Source organism: Ambystoma mexicanum, chromosome 8 (genome assembly GCF_040938575.1).
Source record: "Ambystoma mexicanum isolate Mex_15411 chromosome 8, UKY_AmexF1_1, whole genome shotgun sequence".
Taxonomy (NCBI): Eukaryota; Metazoa; Chordata; class Amphibia; order Caudata; family Ambystomatidae; genus Ambystoma; species Ambystoma mexicanum.
The window spans coordinates 1,622,114,066-1,622,127,498 of NC_090929.1; the positions used below are offsets into that span (position 1 = coordinate 1,622,114,066).

Genomic DNA, 13,433 nt, shown 5'->3' on the forward strand with positions numbered 1-13,433 from the left:
TATGGAAGGGGTAAAGAGAATACACCCCCGATAGCTAACCCAGCTCCCGGATGGGACTTAAACGTGGTACTTTCTAGACTCATGGGCACTCCTTTCGAACCCATGCACAAGGCAACTCTTAAATACCTCACTCTTAAGACTGCTTTCCTAATAGCTATCACCTCCATTAGGAGAGTAAGTGAACTACAGGCTCTTTCTCTACTAGACCCCTTCGTATCAGTTCACAAGGATAAGGTGGTTCTTCGCACACACCCAAGGTTTGCACCACAATGCATCTCGAAATTTCATGTAAACCAATCTATAGAACTACCAACGTTCTTTCAAAACCCTTCCAGCTTGGGAGAAAAAAGTCTGCATACACTAGATGTACGCAGAGCTGTCATGTTCTACATGGAAAGAACCAGATCACTGAGAAAGACTAATCAGTTCTTTGTCTCGGTGGCAGCAGGAAGAGAAGGAGATGCAGTCTCTAAGTCCACTATATCTAGATGGATTGTACAATGCATCACTCTCTGTTACACTCTTGCTAAGAGAGAACTACCCTTCAAGCCAAGAGCACATTCCACTCGAGGCACTGGGGCTTCCATAGCATTCATTGCAAATGTTCCCCTTGAGTCCATCTGCAAAGCGGCTACCTGGAGTTCTGTGCACACCTTTACAAAACACTACTGTCTAGATGCACACTCTAGATCTGACTCCCAGGTGGGACAGGCAGTATTAAGACATCTTTTCTCTACTGTTCCTTCTCATAACCCACCGCCAACTCCAGGTACTGCTCGCTAGTCTATGCACAGCATGTGATTCTAAGCAGATTAACAAACATCAGAAGACAATGCATTACTTACCGTAAAAGCATTTCTGATGGTTGTATCTGCTTAGATTCACATGCGCCCGCCCTTCCTCCCCGCTCAGATGGAAGGAACATAGACATCCTCTACTATATTTCTCTCTTTTCTGTACTCACTCACGTCTAGAAGGCTCCCTCAGGGCAGAAAAATACAAACAGAGGGACCTCGACGCGTGAGGGATTGTGGGTACAACGCACGTCACTATAGGGATAGTGTTACAGACACGCCTTGTCGACGTCCCCTTTTCGACTACGAAAAACAAAATGCAATACTCCGCAGTGACCACTGGATGTCGGACCTATGCACAGCATGTGAATCTAAGCAGATGCAACCATCAGAAATGCTTTTACGGTAAGTAATGCATTGTCATATATATATATATTTTTTTTTTAAATATTGTTTTATAAGGTGCAGCCACAATACAATCACTGTGTAGTGTCCCAAAAGAGGGGGGGCGAGGGGGACTGGGGTCTGTACCTTCAAAGGCTTGGTCCATTCAAGAACACAAAGTGCCAGGGTTATGGATGGGGCAGAAGGGCAGTACAGGGAATACGATTGTGGCATTAAAACTAAAACTATAGGGTGCCAGTAAGTAAGGACAAAACATGGCAACATCCCTCCTGGAATACTGCCTTTTCTCTTGGGCCAAGTGCCTGGGGCCAAAGCGAGCCTAAGAGGGTAAGTCTTTAGCCACATGTGCAACAGTAACTGGTTGTCCAGGACTCTTGAGAGTGATGGGAACGTTTTTCCACAACGACGTGCCAGCTGTGTTAAGTATCTTTCCTGCACACTACTACTTCCTAGTTTAGGCCGGTGAGAGGGAGAAGATGGTGACTGTTGGTCTCTCCGGGTGGCAATGTTTGCTTATATTCTGTTGGATGCATGTAGGATCTACTCTCCAGTAGGCCTTGGGATGATGCATAGAGTTTTGAAGTCAATCAGTTTTTTTGTCAACCAGGTAGCTAGTGCTTGGAAACAAGGACTACTAGGATGACATGGTCTCAGATTTCTGGGCCAGAATCAGGCAGCTTATATTTGAATCACTTGGAGCTGGTCGGACATGGCCCTTAGGAAGCACCAGTTAAAAGCTATTTCACTAGCCCAGGCATGATGGCATCAGCGTCATGGTGACTCCACCTTGTTTGTCATATCAAGTTACAGCACGATGCGCGTCAACATCTGAAGATCGTAGCATGGCTTCTTAGTGATACTTTGAACATGCAGAGTAAAGGAGAGGAAACCAAACAATAGAAGGGCAGATTTTTTGCAGATGAGCACATTTGGGGGCCACCCCCATGGTGAAGTCCCATGTGAAAGGCATACCTTGTGTTAAAGAGCTTCTGAGATGCATAATCTGTTTTGAATGTGTTGGGGCGTAATCCCTTATCCATCATCCATGGGTTATGTTGGATAGGCATACAGGTATGGTTGCTGCATTGTGTGGAGGATGTTCCAACACAAAGGCAATCTGGGGATCATCGTCCTGGAAGGAAGCTCAGTAGGGAGTTGGTCAGCCAAAGGTTTGACGTATGCATTAAAAAAGCCAAGATGACAGTAAGACCCTAGGCGACCCAACAAGTCAGTTCAGATTGGCCAGAGAGAAAGGTGAAAATGCCCTCTGGATCTTCACCTGTCTGAGGAAGCAAGTGTTATATTCAAGAGTCAGATTGTTCATGGAGGTCCATCGGGCGATTAATTGATATGGGTCTTGTCAAAAGCTGCCGACCAATCAAAGAGGATGAGGAGTGCCATTATCCAATGAGAGCAGCAGCTTGACCTCGTGAAGGGTAACACCGATAAAGTCCCTCTGGTAGGATGGAAGCCAGATAGATGGTCATGCAGCAGATTTCTGGCCTCATTGTAGAACATCAGTTGTTGGGTGGCTTTTCCCAGGAGGGTAGTTCAGCAGCAACGTGCTCGCCTTGGACACAAGACGACACGAAGCAACAGAGGTTCGATCCCTGTGTCCGTGCTTAGAAACCTCTGGGTATTTTATCACGTTATAAATGCGCAACTAAGACGAAAACAATTACGCAACTAAAAAACAAATAATTCCTGTAACAGCGCCTCGATGCCCGCGGGCTGTGTGAGCGCTTTAAAAATGCAAAAATAAATAAATAATTTTTTCTCCACATTTTGCCTAGGGCGGGATGTTGGCTATAGGTCAGTAGTTGGCTAGTCTTTTTAGATCCTCTGATTGCTTCATAGATCGGGTGGGGGTTGAGGTTTTCTTGAGGTCCTGCAGGATGTCGGCCATCCTTAAGAGCTCTTAGCACAGTCAAACCGGGAGCCATGGGTTCAATGTTCGTTGGTGGGGTTAAAGATGAGCTGATCAGGCCGTCATCTTAACAGTTTTGGCGACTTCCACTGACGTTAGAAGGCAAACAAGGTGGTGCCAGGACGTAATGGGGCGTAAAAGTGGTAGGCGATGTTGGATTTACTGGACTTCACTGTCTCAAGGAAGAATGAGTACAGGTTGTCATCAAGCTCTTGGAAGGCCAGGATGGGCAAGGACACTTCTGAAGTGAGTGAGAGCTCTGTACAGATTTGGAACACCTCACCCGAGGTGTGTTGCCCATAAAATGTGGGTGTGCAAGCAGGCTTTTTCCTTACTATTATTTGCACAGGAATAGCCTCTAGAATGCCGTAGATCGATAGTTATCCTATAACTGCTGTATTTCCATCAGGCGCATTCAAGGGCCCATTTCATTCTTTGCTCCCTCAAAACTTCTTTATTTCGGCTGAGCCATAAAACAAGCAATCATGATAACACCAGCATAGCAACATCAACATCACGGTTTGTCGTTTACAATTGTTTAATCTACCATATTAAAATACAGTATATTCAGTGCAAAATGCATTCAAGTGCATATAGCTAAATACAAACCTTTCGCACAATTTAGTCAACATTACTACAACTTACAATCATTTGAAATGTAAATAAATAATATGTTAAGAAAAGAAAATATTACTATATACAATCGATACACAATTTCAATATATAGTTGATAAAAGTAAGAAACACAAGCATTATTATTAATTAATTTATGCACCTAGACGCCATGTTAAGGGCAATTAGACGTAGACCTTCCATACATAGTAGGCGGCTGCAGTGTACACAGTGGATTCGGCCCCTTAAATAAGGCTCCAGTACCCTGCACTTTAAACGTTTACAAAAATATAGTGCAACTGTAACGGTTCCGATACCGTCCGCATTTAGGATTGGTTTTAGCCAGTTGTCCTTCAAGGGTTTATAAATGGGACATAGCGGAACAACATGGATTAGCGTTTCTTTGTAATCCCTGCAATATTGGCATTTCGAGGTGGCATTTGCTTCCCACTTTGCTGTGAGAGCCCTCACTAGGAGTAGCCCCAGGCGGAACTTGAGTAAAAAGGTATGCTCCTTCGGATCCCATCCAAGCAGATGGGGCTCGTGCCCAACACAGCCTTTAATACACCAATAATCGCTGGCTACTCTCCCCTGTGTGTTGATATTTTCTAAATCCTCCAAAACCCAATTGTGGTAGGCCGCTTTTATTTGCGTGGGTTTGGTCGCTGGCCAAACTGGCTGGGGTTGTTCCAGAGTTCTGCCAGACAATGTGGATCGAACATATTTAAGCCATGGAAGCTCCACCGACCCAGGTAATTCCATAAAAGTTGAGTGTCTCTCAATAAACAATAAGGTGCTTACTGTTCCAGATTTGTGAGCAGTATAATAGTGGTTTTAACCTTTGTCTATGGGTTACATCCAAGATCCCCAGTTCCAGCTGCATAGGTCAAGTTTGGGAGCTATAAATTAGAGACAAAAGCCTCCTTGATATCTTGTTTTCTTTGATTCCCAATAGCATGTCTCTATAACCCCATAATTCTGCACCATAAGTAGCAGCTGCAAGGGCTTGTAAATTACACACCTTCAGGGTGCTACAGACCACTCGATCCGCATATTGTCTGAAGAACTTAATCATAGCTTCCACCTTGACACCCACTCAATATTTGGGTTTTGGGTATGTTCAAATGTTCAATTTTAAATCTTTGCTAGATCATTGAAACAGGTTAACTGACGCTCAAGCCCCATTGGTGTTTTTGAGAGTAAAATGGCGTTGTGCGCGTAAAGTAGTCGCTATTTTCTGGTATCCCAACCGCGGTGCATCCGCCACTAGTTCAGATATTTTTATTATTAGGTCATCTATATCAACAAAACTGTACCACTCAACTTGTCACATGCATAGTCAACAGAACAAACAGATCGCGGAACAAAAAACCAGGGTACTCGATCAGTTAAAACATAATTAAAATGTATTCAGTCCAAATCTAAAATCACAGCGTAGCAGACATGGACTTACTGAGAAACAGAGTCTAGGAGTCAACACTCGCTGATAGAGTGCCCTGGTTGTTTGTTCCGCGATCTGCTTGTTCTGTTGACTATGCATCAGACAAGTTGAGAGTGGTACAGTTTTGTTGATTTATAGTGGCTAGTTCTGTAGCCACCCAGGAGGAACCCACTTTCCGAGGCTGAGCGCTGGGTCTCTTCAGAACTTTGTGTGTGTGTGTGTGTGTGTGTGTGTGTGTATGTATGTATGTATATATATATACATATATATATATATATATATATATATATAATAAAATGGGAACCAGGGTGCACCCCAATCTCGATGTTAAAGGGGGCCTACGACCTTGTTTCAAATGCCCTCTGTTGCACTATTAGTATATAATCATCTAATAACTGTTGAGTGATGTTGGGGACAGCTATTTCCTCTGTGTACCAAGGTTTTGGTCAAAACACTGTTGAATGCGGTTTCAAGATCTATAAAAGCTAGATAAAGTGGTTGCTACCCAAGTAAAACACATTTATATAAAACCAATAAAAGCCTAATAGCCTGGTCAATCATCGACACTCCCTTTCTAAAACCAGCCTTTAGAGTCAATAACACTTGTTGCTCGTTGCACCAAATCTCCAATCTTTACAGAAGTAGTTTACCAAAGAACTTTCCCAGAGAATCAAGTAGTGATATTGGGCGATCGTTTTGGGGAAAGTTACGATCCCCCTTCTTATGAATTGGAAACAGAATCTCAGTTTGGCATGTGGTCTTAATATTTCCTTTCCGTTATTGGCCAGGCTTTATTGGACTTCTACATTGTTCAACGATTGGCCTGAGCCGTTAAACATGGCCTAATGGCCCTGCCCATATCTAAGCTGCATATGCCTGTGTATGCCACTTTGCAGCGTTCCACAATTTTTGGTGTTCGTGCTGCAAGAAGGGTTTGCTTTTTCACTGACTTTGAGTGGCTTGCTCTTCGCTCTGAAGGTAAAATGATTTACTGTTCTTCTTGCAGATTAATTTCTGTCCTCATTTGACATCCTGCAAACCCTATTATTTGCCTTCAACACCCATGTCTGTTAAAATGGATGCTTAGGTTTAACTTCATAATAACCATTTCCTGCATGCTGATTTGTTTACTACTATCCCAGTATTGGAGTTTACAAAACATTTGCCATTGTCACCTTCCCTGCTGTTAAAGTTTGTCATATCTGGGACATCATGGCACTTGCAGTCCTGGATCATATTTGTAGACAAATATAGATACTTATGTTTAAGGGAATACAGTGCCTGGGGGAAGAGTGAGCTTAGGGAATCCCTCTCATCCACCCTCTGGGTATCATATTGTGTGACTCTGCCTCTCCTTCCAATTGAGAAAGGATAGGGGATTCCTCCAACTCACCACATTGTGTATTTGTGTGTGTTTAGGCTAGACGTCCCTGTGGTCTCAATATCGTATTCAGCCCACTCAGGATGGGATTGTAGGTGTGAGAATTCAACCTGCTCAATGGCTCTTCACAAAGGTCTGAAAATGCAGAGTCTTGTTCCTGCAAAGAAGTTCTTCGAGCCACTTCCACCCAAAGAAATATCCGATGCTAAACCGAAAAAGAACACAACCCGAACTGCTAACCCAACGAAAAAACCCAGACAACCCTACTAATAACTCTATAATACTCTGCATACCCACCATCTAACTAAGACCTTCACCACAAAACACCCACACTGCAAGTACTCTACCAACTCTCCACAACACGCACATGAAACCCCGACATACAACCACGCACAAAGCATCACACAATGCCAATCAACTAAGACCATACCAGCACACAGTGACCGTTTTTTTCTGACTTGAAGCTACCAGCAGCACATTGCAGCTCTCTTCCGCTTGTCCCTCTCAACCCTACTAATTAACTAACAACCCAACGCCCTTACTTTTCAGATCCACCTGAGCACAAGTAGACTATAAAAAATGGCAGTGGTGCGCGGTACAAGTCACAATAACATAATATAACTTCACAAGCTCTCTTGCCAGCTCGAGAGCAGTCTCCTTCTGACTCTGCAGCTCCACTTCATGCACCTCTCTTCCCCATTTGCCCCACTTCCCTTCTGGCCTCCCATACTCTACCTTCCCGAGTGGCATCAAGCGTCGACACCAGTGAACCAATAGAAAAAGAGCTTGGGAATCGTTTGATTCCTGCTTGTGACAGCATTCATCTTCTATTTCGTCTGCAGGCCAATTTCCTTTTTTTGTACTCCTTTGAATTAATTTGTTTTTTATTTTATTTCTCTCTGTAAAACGTGATTGAGTCATTCGCAAAAAACGTTTTATTTAAAATTGCACTGGTTCTCGTAAATCTAACATTTTCCTAATTTGTAGTCGTGGTAAAGTTGTATTTTCTTTCATATTACTCAACTGTCTTTGTTTTTACTGGGTCAGATATTCTGCTTTGAAGAAAGATGGAGAAACGCTCTCAAGCTTGGCAAAGCAGGGCAAAAATGTGGAAGCCAAACCAGCAAGACCAGTGACAGTCTACAGTATATCGCTGACAGCATTTCAGCCACCACTGTTTACACTTGGTAAGCGTAACATTGACAGACGCAAGAATTGGTACTCCTATGTGACTTGATGGGAGCAAACGAGCAACAGTGAAAGTCTTGGTAATTGATGCCTTAGAGTCGACGTCTTGAAATGCAGGATCCTACTATGTGTTCTGTTTAATGGGAATGTGCCCCTAAAATATGTTATAAACTGACACAAACATTGATTTTAAAACCTGAACTTGAAAGTTACTCTGCATGTTTCATCAGCAATTATAGCACCAAATTGGGAAGCAGGGTGGTGGGAGCATTGAAAATGTGCATGTGTGGGGAACACTGAGTTAGCTCTCAACATGGCTTCTACCACCAAATACAGCCCATGTTCCAACTCACTGATTAGTGCGCAAATTCAGGCTGATAATGAGACACTTTTTACTGTTTTAACTCTGGTGCTTCTAGTCAGTAGGCATCTTCAAATCATGGACTTTTGGGACTTTTCATTTAGACAGAATGAGTACTGTACCTTTAAGCTGTCTACGCCAGAGGGAATTACACTTTCCACCATTCCCTCATAACCAGGACATGCTCTTGGGACCAGCAGTGTATGTGTAGGAAAGTAGCCGGAAGTGAATAGTGATGAAATGACTACTGCCCTGTAGGAGTACAGGAATGAGTAGTGGCTAAAGTGCCTACTCGGCCTCGCACTACTACTAAACCAGAAGTTATACCAATCATAAAGGTGAAATGAGCACAGCCGAAAAGGTATAGTTACTTTGCCTCTTTTGGTAACTGGGCTAAGGGCAGTCTATAATCTTCAGGAGTGGTGTGAGCTGGTACAGTTGCACCTCAAACAATACTATGGTGGTACCAAAATAAGAGTGTCCAACCAAAGTTCTAGAAAAAGAGGAACTTTAATAAAAACCACCAATGAACACAATTAAAAACACCCACCCTTGTAAAGACAACACAGCGAACGCAGACTTTCAGAGCCAAAAGGGGGCTAAATGCTGGGGTGCAGGCTATTAAATTAGGCAACAAATGGCAAAATTACTTGAACATGTCTTGGAAAGGCAAACCGTGGGATCCTATTAGTCACCAGAGCCCATATAAGGTGGACAAGGGGACCAAGACCACTGAAAATACCTTTTATTAATTGGGGTTTCAACAGTGTTGAGCCAGTGCTACTTGGCACTTTCCTACAGTCGAGACAGTATTGAGACAGTCTAATGGTGCCCTTTCAGTGGCGAGTTGGTGTTAAGGCGACCTGAGTTTGGGGCAGCAATGCGCTTCACTGGGTTGTATCAGCGTTGAGGCCGTTCATAGAAACATCTAAGTGGTTCGAAGCCCAGCATGTCCTGTAGCAGCTTGGAGTAGAGCATGGTTGAGCCGGCTTCAAGATGTCCCAAGGTGGGAAATGGGCCTCTGAGCTGCTTCATGCTTCAGAGTTGCTGGGATGCCCAATCCTGAGTCTCCAGGGACAAACAGAGCCCTTTGTTTCTGCACCTTCCCTCCAGGATGCTCTTCTGTGGGTCCTTCACCTGCAATGAGCAGGATCCTGGTTCCTGTAAACAGAGGACTTGGTTTGCAGCAGTTTCATCCCAAATGTTCCCATTTGGTGGGTAGGAAGAAAGCCTTCCTTTCCTTTTTTTGGAGCAGTTTATCTTCACCACTTTGGCACAGGATTTTGGAATAGACTTTATTCCCAACAGATTTCCAGGTGAATCTTCTTGTCTTGAATCCACAGATGAATCAAGTGAAGGGAGGGGTTCCTCCTCTTTTAAAGGTAAAATGCTACAGATTGGTCTAAATCAAACCTAGTGTCAGGGGACCAATCCAGACTGACAGATGGCCTTTGTCTTCTGATGTCGTACCCAGTGTGCTTTGTCTGTAGGAAGTGGGCAGGAAGTTTAGTGAGCCTTTACAGAATCCAAGATGATGTAACCCCTTTGTGCTAGCCCTTTCCTCCACGCCACTGTAACTCATCCCTCTTCCTCGGTCTGCCTACTTCAAAAGGACTCCAGCAATCAGCAGCCTGATTTCAGAGGCCGTTGTCCTGTCAGGACTGTCTTAAAATCACACATTCCTAGGGGACCTCCTTGGGAGGGTTTCTGTTCTCTCAAAAAGGAGTCTGCTTTCCTCAGGGATGGGAGATCCAAGAAGCAGCTTCCAGGGCAGGGTCCCATGTTATGGGTACACTCGGGCCCGATGGCTACTACACACCCAGTTCTGTAATGAGTGAATCACCTTACCAAGCTGACCATAACATGGCATCAAAATGCTGTGTGTGTTGTAAGGGGTCAGTAGTAAGAGTCGAGCACATTATCAGGTTTCTTGGTTTTAAACAATGCTTTTATTGACAAAGTAATAAGACGTTGGGTAAGTCCTACCTGTCCCTTGGTCTGAGGGGGTTTCCCTACCTCAACAAAACGAATGAAAGTCTGTCAGGATGTTAAAAAAAATAGTGTCTTCAGTCCTGTGCCCAAAACTCTAAACTGACCCTTACACTAAAACAAGGTGAAAAGGGTTTTTTCTCTGAGCTATAGACTTGCAGCTTTCTCTTAAAATTCCAAACATAAAGTTCTAAGGTGCAGAAAAGAAAAGGAATAATGTTCCACCAGGAGAAAGGGGCATCGCCTATGTTTCTTTTGGTTCCTCACAATCGCTAACTTGCCAATATTTTCCCAGGAGATGTCTCTTCCTTTTTATCCACTCGATTGTCCCACACCTTAAAAGGGATTCAACGGAGAAATTGTTCCCCTTTGGTCTCGTTAGACAGCTTTCTTGCCACTCAAAAGAAAGAAGAATTCCTTTCTTCTTGCTCTGGTTTCTTTTCAAGGTTTACAGTTCTTAGAGATTTACGTTCACTCTCCTTCTTGATCTTGTTCCTCTTAAAAGGGGTGTGTCCTCTTTTTGTAATACTTTCACAGCTTTTGCTTTATTCACTTATCTTCTTACCCCTAGTTCCTTCTCCTGCAGGGCTTTTCTTGTTACTTCTCTAGGTTCCTTGATTACTGACAGGGGAATGGCTCTTCCCTTTTTGTTTCAACTCTTATGGTTTCACAAAAGGGGTTTTGATCCCTGAGCATCCGTAGTACTTTTCCTCTCCCTGGTTTACTCTCCTGACAGGGGTATTTTTAACCTCTTCTTTAGAAAGGGGTCTGATTCTTGCACTCTTTCAAGGCTGAGGTTCTCTAATCCCTTTGTCTCTTGTTACTACTTTATTTATCCCTGGTTTACTTTCCTTCCAGAGTGAAACAACTCTCATATTTGAGTGCGAGTCCCAGACTCTGTGCTTGCCTAGTTCACTATCCTACCAGGGCTGCGTTGATTTCCTTTCACTTTGTGGTATCGAGGGAATTCACTCTTTTGTATCCAAGAAACAATACTTCTACAGTATTGCGTCAGTGACCATTTCTTCGTAGGTTTTGTATCAGTTGTATTGTCTTCACTCGTGGTTTCAACAATGTCTGGCTCTGTACTAGTTAAGCTGGCTTTACTTGGGCTTATCCCAATGTTTGTCTCAACTCAATTACCTTTACATAGGCTTTTTGCAGTGTGCATCTCCATGTCAATTATATTGCCTGCGTAGGCCTTTCACAATGTTTGTTTTCTATTCTCTTGCCTTCACATAGGCAAGTTACAATGTTCGTGTCAGTATACGATTTATATTGCTTTAGCCGTTTGGGCTCATCCGTATTGATTGCGGTATGCGACATTCGCCCTGAAGCGCCCCAGTAACCCATGTGCTCTCCCTGGGCTTACCTGTGTTTCTCGGCATCTTCAATGTTCACGTTCCACTGCCTCCTACGCTTCTCGCCCGCTGACCAGCATTGCGCAGAAGGTTATACCGCGGCCCTTTTTGTTCCCGCATGGTCTACCTCTGTGTCCAGCAGCACATACTGCTCAGGACAAGGACGCAGTGAACCTCTTCCAGCTTCTCCATTCGGCACCCTGTCTGTCTGACTCTGCGCTGTGTTCCACACTCTGCTCGCCTCTGGTGTCCCAAACAACGTTCACAACCAGCGGATGCAGTGGCAGGCTCGGTCTCTCGTCCTCTGCATGCAAGTTTCCAATGACCAGTATGCTGCCCCTATACATCATGCACTTAGTATATAGTCGCATCTGGAGCTCAACCGCTAAGACCATTCCAAAAGAAGCAGATAATTGTAAACTTCCAGCATGAAGGGAGGCACATCCCACATGTTTCGAAAACGGATCCAATTCTATACCTTCTTCAGGACCAGGAAGACTAGATGACCCTGTGAGAAAAAAATATTTTTAAATGTTTAGCTAGGCTTGGCAAAATGCCAAATCCCAGACAACCACTGAAACCCAAAAGTGAACTGCCACTACCAACTGTGTAGTGGACTATAATTTAGAGGCAGACACAATCTGATCCAAACGATGTGCAGAAACAAAAAAGAGAGATTAACCACTACTGTATGCGCAGAAGGTTGTAATATATAGATTTAAGTGAGGGTAGAGTAACTAAAAAAGATGGAGGACCCCTAAGAACAAAAGGAATCAAAAAGAGAAAAAAAGGTTAAAAAAACCTACCACAGCCAAGTAGTGGCCTCAGCCAGGGATTTAGGGAGAATAAGGCTGAAAAATCTGCTCTCAGTATGCGTGCATTCAAAGCCATGAAAAGAATGCCCATCCTAAACCACAAAAAGGAAACAAAAAAAGAGAAAATACCTCTTAAAAGAGATCCTTAGGCAGACCTTTTAAATTAAGCCCCACCAGTACAGTGATAGTGCAGATCAGTACTGAAAAAAGGGCAGAACAGTATGAGGAGACTATGCTCTAGGGTAGCGCATGACGTAGCACATCAAACAGAATAACTAAATAAATGGAAGACTATCGAGGGAAACGGCAATTAGAAAGAAATGCATCTGAAGGCCGAGGTGCACTAAAGATTTGAAACTGCAGCTGCAGGCTGCAAAGATCGAAAACCTGAAAGCAGGAATTGCGGAGGCCCAGCATGGTGGGTCCATATCAACACCTGTACAAACACTAGAGTCGGGCATCCCCAGGTGCAAACACTCACCTGTAGAGTACTTTCTTTTGCAAACACAGGGCCGGACTGCCGCAAGCTAGGTGTGTGTGTCCGCCATACTAGACAGACTCTTTTCGTGGAGTTCATCTTTCGGCTTACTGCCACTTACTTATTTCAATTACCGATAGTTCAGACAATCGAGATCTTCCGACAGCGGTGAAGGCATAACTGTCGAAAGACTCCTGGCGACTGATCTGGCCGCTACGGGCTTCGGCCCTCACAGTAGGGAAACAGGGGGGAGGACATTTTAGAATGTATTTGCTCCTTTTCATACACTATACTCGTCTAGCTGCTGTCATTCCGTTATGGATAGAACCCTATTTAAATGGTGTTTTAATTGTAAGAAGACGTTCCCGTGGGTCGACAAACACCTTGTGTGCAACCTTTGTCTCCCTCTGGACCATGTCGAAGGGACTTGTCGAGCGTGTAGGCTCTATAAGCCCAAGACACTAAAGGACCGCCTAACTAAACGCTGGCCCCACCACGCCATGCAGGTCGAGGCCCCCATGGACATGGAGAGGGCCTTCAGTGACGGCGGCAATGCCGCTGTATCCGAAGGCAAAGGGGTTACTCAGGTTTACCTAGCGCAAGTCCCCCACCCCAACAGGCAGGCCGGCAGCCTCGTTATGGGGACGACGCCTGGCGGCAAAGGCGCACTCTCTTCTCCCC

The 13,433-nt window shown here is 44.2% G+C and overlaps 1 protein-coding gene across 1 annotated transcript in view; it reads left to right on the top strand.

The window, feature by feature from the left end:
* The window catches only part of TRUB1 (TruB pseudouridine synthase family member 1), a 296,367-nt gene that overhangs the window by 248,247 nt on the left and 34,687 nt on the right, over positions 1-13,433 (top strand). Inside the window, exon 6 of the mRNA XM_069611896.1 lies at positions 7,608-7,747. Coding sequence (XP_069467997.1) covers positions 7,608-7,747 — 140 coding nt within the window. The remainder of the gene's footprint in view (positions 1-7,607; positions 7,748-13,433) is intronic.